The sequence below is a fragment of the Podarcis muralis genome, chromosome 17, assembly GCF_964188315.1.
Source record: "Podarcis muralis chromosome 17, rPodMur119.hap1.1, whole genome shotgun sequence".
Lineage (NCBI taxonomy): Eukaryota > Metazoa > Chordata > Lepidosauria > Squamata > Lacertidae > Podarcis > Podarcis muralis.
Window position 1 is genome coordinate 28,975,246 of NC_135671.1, and position 22,651 is coordinate 28,997,896.

Here is a 22,651-nt window from a genome sequence, read left to right on the forward strand (position 1 = left end):
CTGTGTTTATATTTGGACACCTTTTCTGCTGTGCTTTATTGGAAGGAGGAAAATAATCATTTCCTTAATGACAATTTAAACAATTTACTTAACTAAAACAATAACGTTATAGCATATGTATCCATGTTTGTTAACTGATGTGGCTAAACGATTTTTGAAATAAAAAACTTAGACTGAGTTTTAGCACACATGTAAAACTTTAAAAGGGGACGCGGGTGGCGCTGTGGGTAAAAGCCTCAGCGCCTAGGGCTTGCCGATCAAAAGGTCGGCGGTTCGAATCCCCGCGGCAGGGTGCGCTCCCGTTGTTCGGTCCCAGCGCCTGCCAACCTAGCAGTTCAAAAGCACCCCCGGGTGCAAGTAGATAAATAGGGACCGCTTACTAGCGGGAAGGTAAACGGCGTTTCCGTGTGCGGCTCTGGCTCGCCAGATGCAGCTTGTCACGCTGGCCACGTGACCCGGAAGTGTCTCCGGACAGCGCTGGCCCCCGGCCTCTTGAGTGAGATGGGCGCACAACCCTAGAGTCTGTCAAGACTGGCCCGTAGGGGCAGGGGTACCTTTACCTTTACCTAAAACTTTAAAAAATCCTTATTTCCTGATGAATAGCCTTTGGACTCTAATGTAACTTAAATAGAAAACTATCTTTAGAAAGATTAATCCCCCAAAAGCAGTTTATTTTAAAAATCCAATTTAAATAAAAGTAATCTGATTTAAATTTTAAAAATCCATTAAAAAATAATAATCATTGATTTTTACCCACCCTGTGGGTTAGGAAGCCAAGATTCTGACTTTGTCCATTTACGTGGCCCCTTCTCACAACCAGGGAGCCCCTAAGACACTGTGGCTCCCCAGTTTGGATGACACAGGAACCTGCCGTCATTTAGAGCTTTTCCTAAATGACACATTCATTTTCCTAAATAATCGCAGAGGTTTGGTGGGAAGGCCAACAGCTCCGTTCATATCTGGACTGACTAAATGGAGATGGGCTTGTTCACCATGACCAGCTTAGATTGCACAACGGACACGTGAGTTTGCTATCTGTTCGCAAAACTCAAGTGAGCTCAGAAGTAGCCTTATCACATTGATTCAGCGTTTGTAAAATTAAAAACACGGGCGTTTCATTCTCTTTTTATAGCAGCGAGTTAGCAATGGGAGTGTTTTCCTGAATGTCCTCCTCCCCGTTTGGCCCTGGAGAGTCGTGGACCCCACCCCCCAGCCACATGTGCAGAGTGCTTTTGCCTGGCGGAAATGTTTCCTTGATCTTTTCTGCTGCCCACTGGGAAGGTGGAGAGGTCTGGGGGTGGAGAAATCTAGGGTTTCTGCATGGCTGGAACACAACCTGCCATACAAGGGAAAGTGTCCCCACCACCACCACTTTTGCCCTTTGGACATCTGCCCCCCCACCGCTGTCACGAAGCCTCAGGAAGGTTGCCCAAGGAGGAATAAAGCCATGGAGCTGAAAGAGTCCAACCCATCCTGAGAGCTGAAGAGTTTTTTGCTTAGCTAGAAGTGGATTTTAAAAAATAGGTGAGAGATTACTGACATGAGTCCAAAATGTGGCTTTGTAATTCTGCAGAAGCCTATTGTGCCCATTACAGTGGTACCTCGGGTTACATACGCTTCAGGTTACATACGCTTCAGGTTACAGACTCTCCTAACCCAGAAGCTTCAGGTTAAGAACTGCTTCAGGATGAGAACAGAAATCGTGCTCCGGTGGCATGGTGGCAGCAGGAGGCCCCATTATAGCTAAAGTGGTGCTTCAGGTTAAGAACAGTTTCAGGTTAAGTACGGACCTCCGGAACGAATTAAGTACTTAACCCAAGGTACCACTGTATAATGAAAACAAAATTAATGATGACCCAGAACAGGGACAAAACATGAAATGCCATCATCCTGAATCTGCCCTTTGAGGTGTGCTTCTGGGTGTTGTATGAAACAGTCAGTGGTGAACTAATGCCAGGGTACTGGAAGAAGAAAAGATCACCAGTGTTGATTCTTCAGCCTCAGCTTTGTTGGACTGGTCATGTTGTGCCGATGCCTGATTATCGTCCTCCAAACTCTACTCCAGAATTAAAAATGGAAAGTATAATTCTGGTGGTCAACAAAAGAGTTTTAAAAACGCTCCCAAGGCAAATCTTTAAAATGTAGTATAAACACCAACAACTGGGAAACACTTGCCTGCAAGTGCTCCAATTGGAGAACAGCCTTTACCAAAGGTGTCATGGGTTTTGAAGACACTTGAACTCAGGACGCAAGGGAGAAATGTGCTAAGAGGAAGGCACGCTTGGCAAATCCACACTGTGATCAACTCCCGCCTGGAAACCTGTGCTCCACTGTGGAAGGACATGTGGATCCAGAATTGGCCTCCACAGTCACTTACGGACTCATTGTTAAAACCGTGTTTATGGAAGACAATCTTAATCGGCTACGAGGGATGCCAAAGAAGTCAGTAAGATACTTCGCTTTGCAAAACCTTTTTACACCAGCAAGAAGAGAGCAGGACCCCTCGATGGGTTCTCCATTTTCTCAACCTGATTGGTTCTAAATAAGGAGTACAGCGCACTAGCACCCTCATTCTTCCGGTTGTGCACCCAATGGCTACACAAAGGGGCCCTGCGCATCTTGAGCATCTCTACCTTTGAGGGGATCCAGATCGGCCCGGGGTCTCCTGTCACTTGGGGGCCTTCAGTGCCAACGGCATAGTGTGAGGCCAGGGGTGCAGGGCTGGCCTCCCCAGCCAGCAATCCCGTAATGTGGGGGGCGGGCGGGAATGTTTGTGTGCGCATATCTCACGCCACATTTATTGGAGCTCAGTCTCTCCCTCCAGTCTTTGGAAGACTGAAAGAAGCAAAAATGGGTGCAGATTGATTCACTTGTTGCTTTCACAGTCAAAGGGGGGGTGGGGGTGGCGCACACTATTTTTTGTTCATTGAACATGAGCTAATCCTTTTAGGAGACCCCCGAAGCAATGTTTTCAACTTCCACGTCTCACTTCCGTTTCCCTACAAAGGCAAATGCTCTCACTAAGAAAACCATCTTACTTAACTGAGGCCGGGATGGATTTTATTTCCTTCGTTCCTCAGGCCACTTTTGGTCACTTCCAACTAATTCTCTTCACTGGAGCTGGAGCCTGGATCATTTAAGTGGTGCGATGAATCAACAGGAGTGGCAAGGAGAGCTTTAAAGAGTTGGTTGGCCGTCGTTAGCCTTGTTACCCGCATGGCAACAAGTCCGTTATCCTCTGGGACGCAGCGCTTCCTGGTACCAGGCCGCGTCCGCGACTCTTTGGACTCATTCAGGGGGGGGAGTCCCTGCTTGCCCAGGCAGAATTGCTGGGATTCCCAGTTGGTCATCCATGTTTCCTTTAATGCAAAGTCCTTTAAAACTGACCAGACGAGGGATGTTTTCAGGCTCGGATCTGGGCGTCCCTGTGAGATTTTCCTCCGTTTCCCAGCCAGGGCAGGAGCCTTTGGGGGCGCTGCTTCTTAAGCGGGGGGGGGGGGCGGGGGCATCCAGTTTCCTCAGAGCAGACTGGCGACATTGTCAGTCTTCCCTGAGCATCTCCCGCCAGCTCCTGCCCAAGCAGTGAAAAATTGCTTTCTTTTACAGCACAGAGCCATTCCCCCCCCCCTCCCCAAGCACCCAGCTTGTTTTACCTCCCTACGTGGAATAAACTGCTGTTTCAGCCTTGGCCAGCTGAGATTAGGTCTGCCACAGTATGGCTCCTTGATGGCAGAAGTTTGAGAATTTGCAGGTTCCGCTGGAACTTGAGCAACAGCCTCGCTAGGGAAGCGGCTGTTGCTTGAAACCCCCAACCCCACCCCTTAACTTCTCTGTCTGGGCCTCCAACTATCTTCTCTATTTTTAGGGGAGGGGGCTAGTAACCAGCATCAACGGCTGCCCGTGTCTTCCATAGCTCTTCCAAGGAAAATCTGCCCCAGGTGGGACACGAGGGGAGAAAAAGGAAGCTTCTTAGTCTCAGTCTTGGAGCTGTAACAGAGTGGGTGGGGTGAAGAAAAGCTATTTATTAGGGTCCAATTTCTTGGGACAGTGGTTTAAAAAAAAGCCCAGGAAAGGAAAGAACCCCTTTCTTGGTTGAGTCCCCCTTTCAGCATGGTCTACCTCAGCTTCCCCTTGGAAACTTCCTCTTTGGGGTCCCGTAGGCGGAGCTGGCGACACTCCTGACCTGATTCCCAAGGCTGCCTGGTGTGGCACCTGATTCCATTAAGACATTTCAGACCTGATCCAAGCAGCCCTTTCCAGATCGTAGAATTGTAGAGTTGAAAGGGACCCCCGAAGGTCATCCATTCCAACCCTCTGCAATGCAGGAGTCTCAGCTCAAGCGCCCATGACAGATGGCCACCCAACCTCTGCTTAAAACCCTCCAAGGAAGGAGAGTCCACCACCTCCCGAGGGAGACCGTTCCTCCCTCGAACAGCTCTTCCTATCAGAAAGTTCCTCCTGATGTTGAATGTCCTTCCTTGTGACTTGAAGCCACGGGTTCGAGTCTCCAGAGCAGGAGAAAACAAGCTTGGCACGCACTGCATTTCTTCAGTGTCAAGAAGTCCCTTCCAGAGATCCTTAAACAAGTCAAGGAAAAATGAACTGATGGTTAATGCATCTTGCCCTATTTACTCCAGAAACAGTGGAAGGATTCCAGGTTCTCAAGCCCTTTGCAAACAGGTGCTTGGCACAAACACTCCCAGTTCTCAGCTTGTGTCTTGGTTTTCCAAGCTTCTGCATCAACTTCGCTTGAACCCACTGTTGGGATATTCCGTTCCACCTTAAGGAACAGGCGTGGTTGTTGTGTGTCACATGCCTGTTTACACTCCAGCACAGCTTGCTGGGAACTTCCGTTTGTGTATTGCTTTTGCTGTCTTGCTTTGGACACGAAAGGGATCAGACATGTTTCCTTTTGTCCTGCTGTATGCTGAATAAAAGGGACATGGGTGGCGCTGTGGGGTAAACCACAGAGCCTAGGGCTTGCCGATCAGAAGGTCGGCAGTTCGAATCCCAGCGACGGGGTGCGTTCCCGTTGCTCGGTCCCTGCTCCTGCCAACTTAGCAGTTCGAAAGCACATCAAAGTGCAAGTAGATAAATAGGTACCGCTCCGGCGGGAAGGTAAACGGTGTTTCTGTGCACTGCTCTGGTTTGCGAGAAGTGGCTTAGTCATGCTGGCCACATGACCCAGAAGCTGTATGCTGGCTTCCTCAGCCAATAAAGCAAGATGAGCGCCACAAGCCCAGAGTCGGTCACGACTGGACCTAATGGTCAGGGGTCCCTTTACCTTTATGCTGAATAAACTGCTTGTAAATATGCTCACACAACTTCTCCTGCCACTTCTGTTGTGTAGCGTTTACTCTGCTGAGTAGCGTGCCCCAGCTTCTCAAGCTCGGATTGCTGAGGCTGCACCAAGGACTGGAGATCGCCTGGCACACTGGCCAGTGGGCAGGAGCCAGCTGGGGCCCTGCCAGTTGCCCCCGTTTCCTTGGTTGCTTGCCAACACCTGTGTGTGCCTGCCATGGCATCCCAGGCTTGGTTCGTGTTGTGGGATGAAGCCTCTGTTCATGGGGGTCACTGCCCAGTCCAGGGCAAGCACTACTGTTAATCACCGGAGAAGATTGGTCATAAATCGGCCAGCTGTCTTTTGGGGAATCCTGCGCATCATTGCTGATCTCGCCGCTGACGGTATTTTTTCTGCAAACTCACACAAGGCTCTCAATCCGGCGTTACGCTGCAAATGCATATACAGGGCATCCTCGTGAGTAATGATTTGCAAGAGTGAACTGACTTGAAGGATTCTCAGAATAGCTCATTCAGGATTCTCAGAAATCCCCCTTGTGGAGGTGCTATCATGCTAAAAATATACAACAGCATTTGAGGAGTCCTCTGTTCATGCCCTCTGCCATTTTTGGTTGCACCCTCTTGCAAATCATCTTCTAAAGGCTAACGGCCTGCTGAGCTGTGTGGGGGTCCGGAGAAATTAGTTGTGAGTGAAATGACCCATTCTGTTGTGCTGACCGATCAATAGTAAGTAGCAAAGTCTCTGCTGATTTATGCCAGTTTCCATGAGAACAGAATTTTGCTCGCCGTGTCTCTTTAACTCTTGCATACCTGCTGCAAATCAGGGCGATGCTACAAATGGCAGCCTTGCACAGAAACGTCCGGTGATACTGAGCCTTGTGCGAGCCCGGCGGAATTACTTGCTGAAATGTGAACAGCGGCTGATGACATGATCTACGATTGCTGAATTAAAAATATTACACAGTGATGAGTTAAGCTCTGATTTTCATAGGCTAGAGGAGAGACCCAAGGGCTCTGAGTGAAATTTAACAATCCTAAACATTGTATGGAGTCAGGCTGGGCGATAATCTGGTTTTCAGCATCGCAATCTATCACCAGCTAAACATCACAATATACCGATACATCACAGTGTCTGAAATAAGGATGGTACTACCTGAGAGCCATTGGGTGAATTCCCGGTTTTTTTGCATGACACACACACGCAGAATTCACAATACCATCCTGTACTATGTATAAGACAAGTTACTAAAAAATTATGTTAAAAATTGGGGTTCGTCTTATACACGGTGACGTGGGATTGGTTGCTGCCGGGATCCGGAGATTGTCAGCGGCTATTTTTTGTGTTATTGGTGGCTGCGTCAAGGGCTGTTATCGATTGGCTGTTGGTGCGGCAATAGGGCGGGCGATTGGCAATCCCCCCCCAAAAAAAAAGCTTAACAACTCCGGGCAATCTTCCCCCCATTTTCTTAATTCTGAGTCCCCCATGGGGGGGGGGTCTTATACATGGGGGCGTCTTATACACAGAAAAATACGATATATTTCCAGACCCAAAATGATGAGACCAATATCACAATATGGACTTTGGACCAGTTTGGGATGATATTTCAAGATACCGCCCAGCCCTAGTAGGGAGCGAGAGTCACAGAATTTGCCAGGACTTGCATGCGGTTAATAATGCTACGGATCGTGTTTCCTGTCAGCTGCATCCCTTGCTGTTGTCCCTGGATCCCCATCCTCTCATCACTTGCAGGGAGGCACCTGCAATAGACGGTGTCGCCAGGAGAGAAGTGCCATTTCTGAGCAGTTCCCTTTGCTTTTCCTACACTGCTTTGCCAACAGCAGCGGTTACAGAGTTCCTTGTATTTACCAAAATCCAAATAAGGGGGGGAAATACCCCTAGCTACAATTTTAAATTTTAATTAGCTTCTTGGTGACATTGCTTGCCCTTGACGAGAAGCACTGGAAGCTGCAAGTTCATGTTACAGATGAGTTGCCTTGCGATGAGGTTTGCAAAGGATGCTGGGAATTTTGTTTGGTTCGACTTAGTTTAAATGCTGAGTAAGTGCTAGTCTCATTAATTGTTTTGGAGGGTGGGGGCTCGCTTTGGCAAAACACTTCCAAGATCCAAGGAGGGAGGTTGTCTAATAGATAAACAGAGATGGATTCCTTTAGGAAGAGAGCATTGATCAGGGGGGAAATAACAATACTTGTGTTTTCATTTCTGTGCTTTGCCTGAGCTCTTTAATTAGGACTGTAGAACTGAAAGTCTTCTGGCTTGTACCAAATTAAATATACCTGCCAACCGTAAGCAAACGAGGGATCTGGATAACTTTACATGCCTGATATGGAAGTTACTGCAGAAATGTAACATTATGGTCTGGGGCTCCAAAGCAGTGGTGTCAATGTAGTGAATTAAGAAAATATTTCTGCGTGAATTGCCAGATGAACATGTTTTTATGATACAGTGGTACCTCGTGTTAAGTACTTAATTCGTTCCGGAGGTCCGTTCTTAACCTGAAACTGTTCTTAACCTGAAGCACCACTTCAGCTAATGGGGCCTCCTGCTGCCGCCGCACCGCCGGAGCACGATTTCTGTTCTCATCCTGAAGCAAAGTTCTTAACCTGAAGCACTATTTCTGGGTTAACGGAGTCTGTAACCTGAAGCGTATGTAACCTGAGGTACCGCTGTAGATGATACAGACAGCATTTTAGAAACGCAAGACGCTATTCTAGTTTAGTAGGTTATGTCTTTGACGTAAAAATTGGTGGAGGTGATCAGCATCCTAGTCTTTCACAAGACATCTCTGCAACCACACTGTGTCAACAGGTATTGAAAACTGCGCCCGTCTCTTTCCTACCCTTTGGTCACGTGGATCGCAGGAGCCACTATTTCCATAATCCCAGCTGTCCTTTTTCCATATGGCGGATGCACTGCAGTTTCCTCTGTGTACCTTCCAGTTTACGCTGGAGAAAATAAAAATGTGCAAATGAATGCCAAGGTGAAGTGGCCCTTTCCCAAGTCCTGTGTGTGTCAGTTCCTGACAAATGTGGAACCAGGGACAAGAGAGAAAGTCGTTTTCTCTTGATGGCATCCACTTCCACCTAGGAAGGAAAATAACTCCCATGCCTCTACCTTGCTGTGTGAATATTTTCTGTGACTGAATTGTTGCAGAACAAAGAGTTCTGTGAAACGATGAAAGCAGGGTTGTGATTTGGATACCAAAAGAATAATTTATGTGTTGTCCGTTGAGTGGGGATTTCAGATGACTGCAAGAACTCGAGGCATTTGCTGGTCATGCTATTATACGTGGATGTTTTGTGTAACTTGCGTTTCAGTAATTGTTCAGGTGCAGTAGTTATGTCCTACAGAAAATGTCATGGCCACTAGGCCCATCACCTCCTGGCAAATAGAAGGGGAAGAAATGGAGGCAGTGAGAGATTTTACTTTCTTGGGCTCCATGATCACTGCAGATGGTGACAGCAGCCAAGAAATTAAAAGACGCCTGTTTCTTGGGAGAAAATCAATGACAAACCTAAACAGCATCTGAAGAAGTAGAGACATCACCTTGCCAACAAAGGTCCGTATAGTTAAAGCTATGGTTTTCCCAGTAGTGATGTATGGAAGTGAGAGCTGGACCATAAAGAAGGCTGATCGCTGAAGAATTGGTGCTTTTGAATTCTGGTGCTGGAGGAGACTATTGAGATTCCCATGGACTGCAAGAAGATCAAACCTCTCCATTCTTAAGGAAATCAGCCCCGAGTGCTCACTGGAAGGACAGATCCTGAAGCTGAGACTCCAGTACTTTGGCCACCTCATGAGAAGAGAAGACTCCCTGGAAAAGACCCTGATGTTGGGAAAGATGGAGGGCACAAGGAGAAGGGGACGACAGAGGACGAGATGGTTGGATAGTGTTCTTGAACATGAGTTTGACCAAACTGCAGGAGGCAGTGGAAGACAGGAGTGCCTGGCGTGTTCTGCTCCATGGGGTCACGAAGAGTCGGATACGACTAAATGACTAAACAACAACAATGATAATCAAATATGAAAAGAAACTTTTCCAACTAAAACTGAAACAAATTCCACACTGCTTTGAACAGAAACACCAGCTCAGTATTTTAATTCTTTTGACCATTTCTAGTCTGAAACAAACCACTTCTTGAGTTTACGTTCCCTTTGGGATTGATGCTCTCAAATAGCTGCCCCTCTTTGCATGACGGGTAGGAAGGCGGGTCAGGCTCCAGATGCCAAGCGTTCCTTTCCACCCAGGCACGTCTGCCGGAATTAACAGCACTTTCACACTCGGCTGCATTTGCTGCTTTGTTAAGCGTGCATGAAGAACGAGGACCCGATCCAGCAAGGGGGCGCTTTAGAAGTCACCCGTTGGAGAAAAGAGCGAGTTTCTGCCTAATCTGGCTTTCCCCTTCAGACGGAGCTCCAGACTTCGTCCTTGAGAACAATAACAGGGCGCTTGGCACAATTTCCAGAGGAGGGGGAGGAAAAACGCTGACCTGTTGCAGCAAAGAGCCCAGGGGCGTCTTGAAACACGGCCATATTTATTAGGGTACCGGGCAATCTGTCCCGGCTTGCATTGCCTAGCAACCCGCCCATGAGCCCTCAACAACCCAGCGCACCCCTAAACCTCATGAAATCTATGCTGACCCATTAGACCAGGAGTGGAAAAGCCTTTTGGCTCCTGCCTCATGGGCCAACCTTGGCAGGTGAGCAGGACCAGGGCCAGATTTAGGTTTGATGAGGCCCTCAGCTCCTGAAGGTAACGGGGCGGTTTGTCAGCAACAAATTGTCACTGTTTTTTGTGTTGAATATATTGTGTAGCAACATGATAATTTATGGACCTCATAGGTATCTCAAGCCATTTGCACACGTTGCCATGCAACCAGTCAGTGCAGAATGTCGGCACCCTATATATAGAAAGAGGCAAACCAGTGATATTTTAGGGAGCAGGCGGGGCCCATGACTTACATCCTAGGAGCCTACAAAACACTGGTGCTGTATGTGGGTTTTATTTTATTTGTGTTTTATATTTTGGAAATGTACATCCAGGGTTTTTTTTCCTTTGATTTTTTTGGGGGCCCCCAAGAGAGTGGGGTCCTAAGCTAGAGCTTGTTTAGCGTATACTTAAATCCGGCACTGAGCAGGATGGGGCCCCCTGTCAAATCAGTAGCTGGGTTGCCTCAGCCACCTGTCCAAATCCCAGCATCAGGGGTGGAAAGGGGGCACGCGGGAAGGGTATCAACACATAGCCCATGCTGGTCCTTTCCGCCTTCTGCAATGCCCCACCCGCTTTCCCTTTCACCCCCCCTCTTGCCCAAGCCCCAAGGCCGCCTACTCCTCACCGAGTCTCCCACCTTACGAGGAGGAGACAACCCAGCCCCAGAGGTGCTGCAGAGAAACACGCCCCACAGGCCAGGGCCCCTTCTGTCCTCCTCTGCTGGCACCTCCATCCTCCTCCTCCTCCTCTCGCTCACGGAGCTCTGAGGGTCCGCAGACGACAGTTTGGGAAGCCCTGATCTCGATAATCCTACTCAGATCTCAGAGGCACTGAATCCCTCCAGACAAAACGTACACTGTATGTGTGCATGTGTGAAATTTGGGGGTTTCAGTGGATAGTGGCGTTGAATTGCTCCAATGATATTGCCCAGAGGGCTCACCTTGTGAAATGAATCTGCAGCTTGTTGCAGGAATTTATGTATAGGTTGGGGGGGAGGGTGTTGCCCCTCCAGCAGATATCATGCCCATGCAGCCCACTACCAAAATCAGCACAATCACTTTCGTGATTTGTCCCCACAAAACACTTCGTCACAGTTTCTTCCTATCTATTCAAAGGGCCTATGCTGCACGATACCAAATGTAAGAATTGACTGATAAATGTATCTATGTACTGGCTCACTGGGAGAACTTCAGAAATTCATAGAGACATGTGAGCTCAGCTACTCAGCAGCCCCTGTGCCCTGGCATCCTGATACCTGAGTGCCAGACAGGTAGCCATTCCAGAAATAACAAACCCAGATGAAGGCAAAAGGGTGTGATTAACTTGGCTGGGAAACAGGGAAATGTCTCTTTTGTTACACTTGATGGGTGTTTGGTGGAGGGCAAGGAGAACCATGGGGCAGGGTCCAGGATGCTCAGATTACTGCCACCAGACCTCCCCTTTCATGATGTAACCATGCTGTATTAGTGATGTAGTTTTGGGGGGGTGTAACATGGGGATAAGCAACTAATAAAAGTTAGGGTTCTCTTTTGTTTGGGACTTCCATCTTGTTCCACCTTGAGGCAGGTGGGAGTCATGTCACAACAGTCTTCAATAAAGACCAAGCCTACTGGCTGCTGTTTTGCTCTGGTATTCCTGGCTGGTGTCCTTGTTTTTTGTCCAAGGGAGCCCTCAGATTTCTCCGTTAACAAGCTTACCATATTTTTCTGTGTATAGGACGAGGTTTTTTAAAAAAAAAAAATGTAAAAAATTGGGGGTCGTCTTATACACGGGTCATACTTGGAGGGGGAGACAGGCGATTGTTGGCAGCCGTGAGTCAGAGATATACAGTGATGGGTGCATGCCACAAGGACTGGTTGGGATTGGCTGTTGTTGCGGAGGCAATTTGTGGCTTCTGGATGTGATTGGGCAGATGATTGGTGGCTTCTGCGAGGCGTGTGCTCGTCAGCTGCGGGTGGTCCCGCCCCCCCCCCCCAATAAAGCTTAACAACTCTGGGCAATCTCCCCCCACTTTCTTAATTTTGAGTCTCCCCAAATAGGGGTCGTGTTATACACCGGGGGGGGGGGTTATACACAGAAAAATACGGTACCTTAAAATTCGCCGCCTGTTAATGCCACTATATGCAGCGACAAACGGTGCTTTTCCCCGCCAGTCTGGAAGGATGTTGCATAGCACACAAAACAGATTTAAAACAACACCATTATCTGTGTTTATTTGCTGAGATGCCTTGTTTGGGGGAGGGGGGCAGACAATGTGACCCAGTAGAGTCAGAGTACAGCGATGCCACTCATCTTTCTGAAGATTTTCTTAATTTATGCAGGTCCTACTGCTCTTCAGCGTATAGCCTGGCAGTTGCTAGGCAACCGGAAAAGAAATAGTGTGCATGCTTTCTATGATTGTTAGATCTCTTATTTCTTTATTTATGTTCAAAAGGTGCATATGGAACTGGAAATTGAGATTGAAAACCAGGATAGCATATTCACAAGTAATCGTTTGCTTTATTTTAGCATAACCTCAGTTGCAACCGGTGGAAGCTTTCTGTTAGCAAATAAATGCTTTTTGGCTTTGTGTTCTTGGTTGTTGTTTTAAGCCATATTCACTGACAAATGCACAAAGGGGACTAAGAAATCAAATCCTTCTGTGAAAAAGTAGCCAGGTATTTGGGTTTAAAAGAAAAGAAAAAGAAGGTAAAATTCAGTCCTGTGCTGCTGTTCTAGGAATGTGTGCAACGTAGTCTGTTCTGCAATTTGCGTATATTTCCAGAATATCCCTCGCTGGTACATCTTTTATATTATTCTATATGACTGCCCTTGTACTTTGATTCCTCACAGCACAGGATTTTATTAATGCTCCATTTCTTGAGCTGGAACAAATTCTTAGGTGAAAAGCAAAACCATCTTCCTTTTTTCCTTCTCAAACATGCTGGTCACTGCCATTTCTTGTCACAGCTAAGTAATAACGTTTTCTATTATTTTTGTCCTTTTTAACAGCTCAGGACGACAGTTAAGTGAAGTCTTTATTCAGCTGCCTTCCAGGAAAGAATACCCAGAATACTATGAATTAATTAGAAAGCCAGTGGATTTCAAAAAAATTAAGGTGAGCCTGATTTCTGCTAAACGCGAATGCAGCTTCCTTCCTTTTTTACACATATTTTTAATTAATTTTTTCCAAATGTTTTCACGGTAACCTTCAAATCAGAGACATTGTTTCATGAGTTGACTCCCTCACCTCCACAGTGTTTTTGACTCAAACCCTTTCTACCGCATTATACCTATCACACAAAAATTCTCTATTCCAGTTATTTTGTCATTTTTCCTTCCGCTGCTTTTACCTCAAATCCTTCCCGCCATTTCATTTGACCTTGAATGCAGCTTTCCAGCATCGGGCCAAGTTATCATGACTTGGCTTTTGCACTTGTGCACAAATAGCAGAAATTAAATACTCCTTGTTGTTATTCTTCCATGTCTGTGATGTACCTGTGGAATTGCTTTCTGTTCTCACAGTGGCCAGCCAGATTATTATTAGTAGTAGTAGTAGAAGTAGTAGTAGTACCCCACCCATCTGGCTGGGTTTCCCCAGCCACTCTGGGTGGCTTCCAGCACGTATAAAAACATAGTAAAACATTAAACATTGAAAGCTTCCCGATACAGGGCTGCCTTCCAATGTCTTCCAGAAGTTGTGTACAGTGGTGCCCCGCAAGACGAAAAACCCGCTAGACGAAAGGGTTTTCCGTTTTTGAGTTGCTTCGCAAGACGAATTTCCCTATGGGCTAGCTTCGCAAGACGAAAACGTCTTGCGAGTCTTGCGATTTTTTTCCGCTCCCCCCCCCTTTTTCTAAGCCGCTAATAGCCTTTTAGCCGCTAAGCCTTTAATAGCCGCTAAACTGCTAATAGCGCTATGCTGCTAATAGGGTTGCTTCGCAACACAAAAAAACCGCTAGACGAAGAGACTCGCGGAACGGATTATTTTCGTCTTGCGAGGCACCACTGTAGTTCTTCATCCCCTTGGCATCTGAACAGAGGGGGGCCTGTGGGAAAGCTGAGTGCCAGCCCCCTCTCCAGCGCCTGGTGTGCATTGCAGTCCCTGCGCATGGAGGCAGAGCATAACCTCCGCCATGTCTAGCTGCCATTGATAAACCAGCAGGACTATCCCATCCCCAAGTAACCGGCGTGAAGCCAGGTTAGGCTGGTTAAAGGATGCCAGATCAAACTCTCTTCTGGAGCAGGGCTGCTAAACCCAGCAGAGGAGAAGCGGCCTCAGTCCAGTATACTTGAAGGAGCGTCTCCACCTACATCGTTCTGCCCGGACACTGAGGTCCAGCGCCAAGGGCCTTCTCGGTAGTGGTGCCCGCCCTGTGGAACACCCTCCCACCAGATGTCAAAGAGAAAAATAACTGCCAAACTTTTAGAAGACATCTAAAGGCAGCCCTGTTTAGGGAAGCTTTTAATGTTTAATAGGTTATTGTATTTTAGCGTTTTGTTGGAAGCCGCCCAGAGTGGCGGGGGGGACCCAGCCAGGTGGGTGGGATATAAATATTATTATTATTATTATTATTATTATTATTATTATTATATTTTATCTGAAAACGCTTGCTTTGTTTGTGCTATCCGATTAATCTACGCCAGAAGGATAACAACACTGAGAACGTTGCGTACATGAATCTGTTGTGTTCATGAGTGCAGCAGGCTTGTTTAACCAGCTATCCTGTTCTTTCTCTCCCCCTTTCAATCTCTTTCGATTGGGTTTTTAGGAAAGAATTCGTAACCATAAATATCGGAGTGTTAGCGACCTGGAGAAGGACGTCATGTTGTTGTGTCACAACGCTCAGACCTTCAACTTGGAAGGATCACAGGTCGGGTTCAAATTATTTGCTTAGCAGAACTGTGGTGTTGGTGTACACATTTGCATTTGTGAACATGTTATGTAAGTCAGTAAGAAGCCTGGGGGCTGTCTAAACTTGGGGTGGCGTTAACATTTCCCCAGTTGTATAAAACAACCTTCAGTTCCGTATTTTCTGTTTCAGCTTGCTTTTAGTCTTCAGAGTTTGTTCTATAGCAGGAAGTTCTTCTCCTGCAACTACAGTATACTTGAAACATCTCGGTTGGAGAAATAAGTCTACATTTACCACCCTTGGTATCAACTAGTTGGTAGTTTTCCGTGGTGGTGGTGTTATTTTTAAAAATCTTCTGAAGAACTCAACATTTTCCTTGGAAGTTGGGTAATAAAATTGGCACTTGCTGAAGTAAATATAGACTGTATCTCCATTTTGCTTATGAGTGGATTGGTGGCTTGTCAATCTTTATCTTGCAACTCATCATCCCTGATGGATCATTGGAGGAATCTATTTGTTGGCTAAGAGGTGCAGTCTTCACCAGTCTTGACCATGGCTAATACCAGGCATAGGCAAACTCTGCCTTCCATATGTTTTGGGACTACAACTCCCATCATCCCTAGCTACCAAGACCAGTGGTCAGGGGTAATGGGAGTTGTAGTCCCAAAACATCTGGAGGGCCGAGTTTGCCTATGCCTGGCTAATACAAACTAAGGGTCCCTATGAAAAACTCCATCATGCAGGAACCTAGTTGGCGTTAACCGTAGCTAAGATCATTGAAGCCATGACCATTAACCGCAGTTTAAGCTGTTGGGGAAAGGTCAGATTCAATTTGCAAGAGGAGATGAGATGGGAAGGGAAGGATGGGTGATCTTGTTCAGCCTGTTCATAATCTGTGAACCATGGATAAAGATTGCAAGAACCTTCACTGTAACAGGTCCTATATCTATCCCAGAATTCTATTATTAGCTAACACGAACTCTTTTGTTCTTTCTGCTGATAATTAGCATCGGAAGAGTGCTTTTGTTTTAACCTGGATATATTGTTAGACTATAATCTAAATCTTAATTAGAGCCTTCCATTGAAGACTCTTGAGATCATTAGTAATAAAACATTAAATAATTCAAACATAAGCAACTAAGTTTGTTCTGGGTATAAGATTTCGTGTGCATGCACACTTCTTCAGATTAAGATTCTAGTCTAACATCATGAAAGCTTATACCAGAACAAACTTAGTTGGTCACTAAGGTCTATTGGACAATTTTTTATATATATTCCGTCTGCAGCAGACCAACACAGCTACCTACCTGCATTCAAACATAAGTGTAGGTGGTGCTTAGAAATGTGAAAATATAATATGGAGCTTCATTTTGTTTCAGGCTGCCACCAAAAGGCTTTTTTTTAACCCTCATTTAGTGCATGAAAAATTAACATTGGCATTTCCTGTAAAATTAATGCAACAAGGCTTGTGACTTGTAATGGGGGAGAGAAGCCTTGCTCTCTCTGGGTTTGCATAGGAAATAGCGCTCCACGCTGTGAATCTTTGATGAAGCACAGCTTGCCGGCCTGACGCAGCCCTGCTTTCCTGCCACAGATCTATGAGGACTCCATTGTTCTGCAGTCGGTGTTCAAAAGTGCGCGGCAGAAGATTGCCAAAGAAGAGGAGAGCGAGGACGAAAGCAACGAGGAAGAAGAAGACGAGGAAGACGAGTCGGAATCTGAATGTGAGCCCCTCACTTCATTGCTTCCCCCCCCCTTAAAAAATGTTTAGGGGTACTCTCGTTTTGACTCGAGAAAACCACCATATTATAGTTCAAATCAGAGGAAATGAATACAGTAAATGGACAAAAGTACAAACAGCATGCGTGGCCCATATTGAAATAGTGCCCCTCCATGAGACCAAGCTTTCATCAGTAAAACACCACACATCCACATTCCACACTGCTTCACACATTAAACGCTCACTTCTGTCTGAGACTTGGGGAAACACCGGGAAAGGAAAGGAAGCCGCCGTCGGGGGTAGCAATGGAACCGACGGTTCACCCTGCTAGAGAAGAAACTAACAATTTTTTTAAAAACAGTTTCTTCTTCCGGTAGATTTACAAACTGTTTAGGGGTATGTGTACCCCTGCGTCCCGTCCCCCCAGAAAAAAAGCACTGTTCTAAAATAGGAAATTTCCTTATATGAAATTTACATTCAGATTATTTCTTTGAAACTCTTACGTTGTAGAATCAGGAATGCTGATAAGGTCCTTTTCAGGAGTGTGTGTGTGTGTGTGTGTGTGAGAGAGAGAGAGAGAGAGAATGAGTGATTTGTGTGAGTTTGTTTGTTTGTTTGTTTTATATATGGTTTAAATTTATAGCCCACTGTTCCTTCCAGAGGAATCCAGGGGAGTCAGTGGCTGAGAAACATTAAACACTGGGCTTGACCCACATTTAGTCACACTTGAGACTAGATTCATTCACATCCCATAGTGTGTAGAACTGCAATGACGGACGTAAGTCCCGTCTATGTCTCCGGCTCTGCTGTAAGCAGGACTAAATCTGCGTCCGGTCTGTTAATTTTGGCCGCTAAGTTCCTTCCGTGGGCTTTTTGGGGTTTTTTGCAGCCAAATCTGTGAAAGTAAAAATCAAACTAAACAAAAAGGAGGATAAAAACAGGGAGAAAGGAAAAGGCAAGAAGCGGCAAAGTCGAGTCAAAGCCAAACCGGTTGTGAGCGACGATGACAGCGATGAGGATCAAGATGAAAATGTGAGTGTTGCTTGCAAGAGCAGTAAATGCATTCCCCCCCCCCCCCATCCCTGTGCCTGTATCTGCAGTCATCACGACTGCGATTCACCTTTGGAGGTTGAACAGTCCAGCAGAGCGTTTTCTAGCAGGGGGCGCTGCAGGTATTTGGGGCTCCCCTGTCCCCGAGCAGGAGCCCTGATGGGAGCTGTCATCCAAAACCAGTCGGGGGGAGGGGGCAAGGGGGCCAATTTTGGGGGGCTCAGGATGCATGGAAGGTTTGAGAGCATTGCATAGTATCCCACCACCTCTCCATTAAGATGCTCAACACTTGGACTCAATGCCCAGGATCGAAGGAGCTGGGAAGCTTCTTCTGAGCTCAAGGGAAGAGATTTGCATCAAGAAATAGGTGGCAAATTTCAGGGAAAGGGGGCCTTGAGCAGGTAGTTCATTGGAGCTCAGCCGGCCAAGTTAAAATTAAGTACTAGAATGGCAAACCAAGTTGATGGACTCTACCGAAATGGCCAAATTAACTGGGAAGCTCAGAAATCAAGAAGATGAGAACTTGAAAAAAGAATGGGGAAAGTTTACAATTTATTTACAAGACCATTGTAAGGAGGCTAAAACATTAGCAGGATTTCAACCACACTTGTAGAATAATGGGAAGGATAAATCTTGGATACTATTGATATGCAGTTGTGCATATTATCACTAGGACCCGTGGAAGGGATGGGGAAAGTCAGGAGATTCAGAGTAATCTTGATATTTCAGTCTTGAATTGTTTTTTGCTGTATGTTTATATTTTTAAAAATCAAATAAAAGTATTTTTTTAAAAAAATTAAGTACTAAGGCTTAACTCAGGCATAGGCAAACTTGGCCTTCCAGATGTTTTGAGACGACAAGTCCCATGATCCCGGACCAGTGGTCCTGTTAGCTAGGGATGATGGGAGTTGTAGTCCCAAAACATCTGGAGGGCCGAGTTTGCCTGTGCCTGGCTTAACTCTTGTATGGATAGCTGGAAAGACCCCTCTGTTGTGTGAAATATCCTGTGGTTTCTTGAAGAGCAGGGTCCCTTAATGGCAAATGGGGTTTTGCCAGGGGAGTTCTGCTGGCCGTTTGCAATATGCGTGGGCTTCAGAAGGAAAAGAAAGAAATTCTGCAGGTGCACAAAGGTTGCTCTTTGTTAATTTTGTTTTAAGGTAGCCTATAAAGGCCGGCTGTAGGGACACTGGTGGCGCTGTGGGTTAAACCACAGAGCCTAGGACTTGCCGATCAGAAGGTTGGCGGTTCAAATCCCCGTGACGGGGTGAGCTCCTATTGCTCGGTCCCTGCTCCTACCAACCTAGCAGTTAGAAAGCACGTCAAAGTGCAAGTAGATAAATAGGTACCGCTCCAGCAGGAAGGTAAGTGGCGTTTCCGTGTGCTGCTCTGGTTCGCCAGAAGCGGCTTAGTCATGCTGGCCACATGACCCGGAAGCTGTACGCCGGCTCCCTCGGCCAATAAAGCGAGATGAGCGCCGCAACCCCAGAGCTGGCCACGACGGGACCTAATGGTCAGGGGTCCCTTTACCTTTACCTATAAAGGCCAGCTAAGGCTGCGTAAGCCCCGCTAAACTCCTTGGGATTTGGTTCTGGGTGAGCATACTGCACATGCCGTCAGTCTTTTGGTATATTTATTTGGAAGTAAATCGTCGCGAAAGCCGTGAGACTTGCGAGATACACACGGCACAGCTGTGCCTGATAGCTCATAAACCTATTATAGAACATCTTGCGACAAATCCAGAGGCATGACTAAATTAACTGGATTGCCTTGCTATCTCTTGGTTGCACCTTGTTTCTTTATTATGGCCCAAACAGGGGTGTCAAAGTAACATTGTCTTTTTTGCAAGGCTTTCAGCAAACAAAACCTCTAACCTTCCCCCCTGCCTCTTCCATCCAGGACCAGTCGGAAGCCAGCGGAAGTGACGACGAGTGATTCACACGGTCCGATGTTCATAAAGGAGAACCGTTCTTCTCTTCCCTCATTCTGCACCCAGCGAATTCACTCTGCCAGATCGGCATCGGGGCGTTTCTGTATTTACATCATCTATAACTAGCTTTAGGATATTGCCAGACAAACGTTATGGTATCATGGTGTAAAAAACATAAAAATGGAAAAACATGTAACATACTGTGACCAAACGGGCCTCAAAGATTTAAAAAAAAAAAAAGCTTTTGATGGGGAAAAAAACATGGGTTGATAGTATATTTCTATGGGTTGGTTGGGTTTAACTTACTAATGGTTTGACATTCCTGGTTTCCATATTTGATTAGATGCTATCATCTGGCATCAGAAAGATTTGAAAACAATGTCTTTTGTAGCATTGCTAACCAGGAGAAGCCATTAAAAGCAACTGGTGATTTTATTTTTCATCAGGCAGTTTTCAAGGTTTTATTAGTTCTGTATTTGTTTCTTCACTGTGGTGCATATATACAATTTTCTTAAATGTACAGTAGCTAGCCTCTACCCAGTCCTGCCGCATTCATTGCTTCATTTGATTCTTGAAAAAGAAATGCTTTTCGAACTGTATACATGAAATTTATGTCTACTGTAAACTTTACTTTTCCTTTTATTTCTTCTCTTCTTTTTTTTTTCTTGATTACAAAAAAGTTGGATTTAAAATGCTATTGAATATTGCAATCTATATAGTATAATGAATGGCTTCTTTCATCAGATTACCTTTTGTGTTACCAATGTGGTTTGCCACCTTTCCCCCAAGTGTACTTAATCTTTGCTTTCTTTGCACAATGTCTTTGGTTGCAAGTCATAAGCCTGAGGCAAATAAAATTCCAGTAATTTTGAAGGGTCTGTGCCATCCGTGTTTTCCAAGCAGAATGACATTGCACCGTTGAGCTTCTTTCTCACTTCCTTTCAGTGTTCAAAATTCACCAGGTGCCAGGCGTGTTTTGCACCCGGCTCTCAGCCACTTGCGACCAAGTGAAGATGCCCGGGAGCCAGGATGACACCTGAAATCTCTCTTTTTTTTCCCCAAATTTTTTTATTGGTTTTCACAATATTATAAACAAACAAACACACACACAAGACAAGCAAACAAAACAAACATAAATCATAGCCTTATTAAAAATTACACTTATTAACTTTGTTAAGTGACTTCCTCACTTCCCCTTGGTTGAATTTCATTGCATGTCCTTTAAACGGTTTTCCAAATCCCAATTTTTATGAAATATAACTTAAAACATTAACATCCTTAAATCTTCACCTTATAGAATTAAACATATTAATTCATCACTTAACATAAATAAAATCCTAAGCCCATTAAGTATCTGCAAGCTATTTCCAGTTAGTTTAACGTAACAAATTTAACTAAATAATCATTAAATTCCACTCTTCCTGATACTCCTCCTCCTTCTGGTTGCGGACTCTTCCGGTTAGGTCGGCTAGCTCCGAAAAATCCATCATCTTCATCTGCCATTTTTCTATTGTTGGTAATTCTTGGGTTTTCCACTTTTTAGCTAACAAAATATGTGCAGCAATTGTGGCATACAAAAATAATTTAACATCTTTCTTGGGCAATTCCAAACCTGCTGTTTCAAGAAGAAAGGCCTCTGGTTATTTATAAATGTATATTTCAACATTTTTTTCAATTCATTATAAATCTTTTCCCAGAAGTCTTTCACCTTGGGACAGGTCCACCACATATGATAAAAGGTTCCTTCCTTTTCTGAAATCTCTGCCACCTGGAGGTCCATGCCTGGGGATCCTTGAATCTGGGCTGTTTCCACACACCAAGACCACATCCTGTAGAACTCTGTCCGTTCATATTTTAGCTACACAGTCCAAATGAATTTCAGGAGCCAGAATGCCTTTTCTGTGCAGCCTGAGCAGGAGCAGCAAACGACGTTATAGTGAATTGTTGTCTCTTGTCTTCACTTCCCCCACCCCAATGCCCTGCTCATAGTTGTGAATAATATTCCTACGTTATGAATGGTCCATGTCATCACTAAGAAAAAGAGGCAGGGACAGGCCAATAGATTACTTGGACAGTTCCTGGATCAAGACTTCTCTTTTTTAAAGGTCTCAAAGCTCTTAACCCAGCTCAAGGTTGTCCTCTGAACTAGCCAGATGTTTAATTGAGACTCAGTCACATTTGGGTTCAAGAGGGGCCGAAAAGAGAATCGTATATGGTTTTCTTTTCTTCTTCTTCTTTGGCGATCCCTCGTAGCCGAGTAAGATTGTCTTCCATCAATACAGTTTTAACAGTGAGTCCGTACTTGACTGTAGAGGCCAATTCTGGATCCACATGTCCTTCCACATTGGTTTCTGGGCAGGAGTTGATCACGGTGTGGATTTGACAAGCATGCCTTCCTCTTCGCCTGTTTCTCCCTTGCATCCTGAGTTCAAGTGTCTTCAAAGCCCATTACACCTTTGGGAAAGGCTGTTCTCCAACTGAAGCGCTCGCAGGCCAGTGTTTCCCAATTGTCTGTGTTCATACTACTTTTTTTTAGATTTGCCTTGAGACAGTCTTTAAACCTCTTTCGTTGACCACCAGCATTACACTTTCCATTTTTAAGTTTGGAATAGAGTAGTTGCTTTGGAAGACGAGCAACTTTTAGGGCCCTCTTGACCTCAAATGGTAACTAGATATTTGGACGACCATAATGAGCCATTTGGCGCCTAGCTTGTCTATCCAAGTTTCTCATTGTGTTTCCTTTTGTTCTCACTAGGGGGTCTTCCTGGAGTAAAAAGCTCCTACCACCCTGTTCTGGTGTGACTAAGGAGGCCTTAAGGGAGGGGTGGGAAGGTGGGTCAGGTGAGCAACTTGCCCCAAGAAAGGCTCCTCTTCAGCCTCTTCCTGCCATCTGCCTCTCCACAGTGAGGACTTCAGTCTTAGGCGGCCATCCCCCTGGCCAGTGTGGTGTAGTGGTTAAGAGCGGTAGTCTTGCAATCTGGGGAACTGGGTTCGCTTCCCCGCTCCTCCACATGAAGCTGCTGGGTGACCTTGGACTAGTCACACTTCTCTGAAGTCTTTCAGTCCCATTCACCTCATAGAGTGTTTGTTG

The 22,651-nt window shown here is 45.7% G+C and overlaps 1 protein-coding gene across 2 annotated transcripts in view; it reads left to right on the plus strand.

The window, feature by feature from the left end:
* Positions 1-20,433, plus strand: part of SMARCA2 (SWI/SNF related BAF chromatin remodeling complex subunit ATPase 2) — a 124,501-nt gene extending 104,068 nt beyond the window's left edge. For both annotated transcript variants that reach the window (XM_028713238.2, XM_028713246.2), the window contains 5 exons: positions 13,023-13,128; positions 14,783-14,884; positions 16,458-16,587; positions 17,473-17,615; positions 19,530-20,433. In XM_028713238.2, the coding sequence (XP_028569071.2) occupies positions 13,023-13,128; positions 14,783-14,884; positions 16,458-16,587; positions 17,473-17,615; positions 19,530-19,565 (517 nt within the window). In that variant the 3' untranslated portion in view covers positions 19,566-20,433. The remainder of the gene's footprint in view (positions 1-13,022; positions 13,129-14,782; positions 14,885-16,457; positions 16,588-17,472; positions 17,616-19,529) is intronic.
* The last annotated feature ends 2,218 nt before the right edge of the window (positions 20,434-22,651 follow it).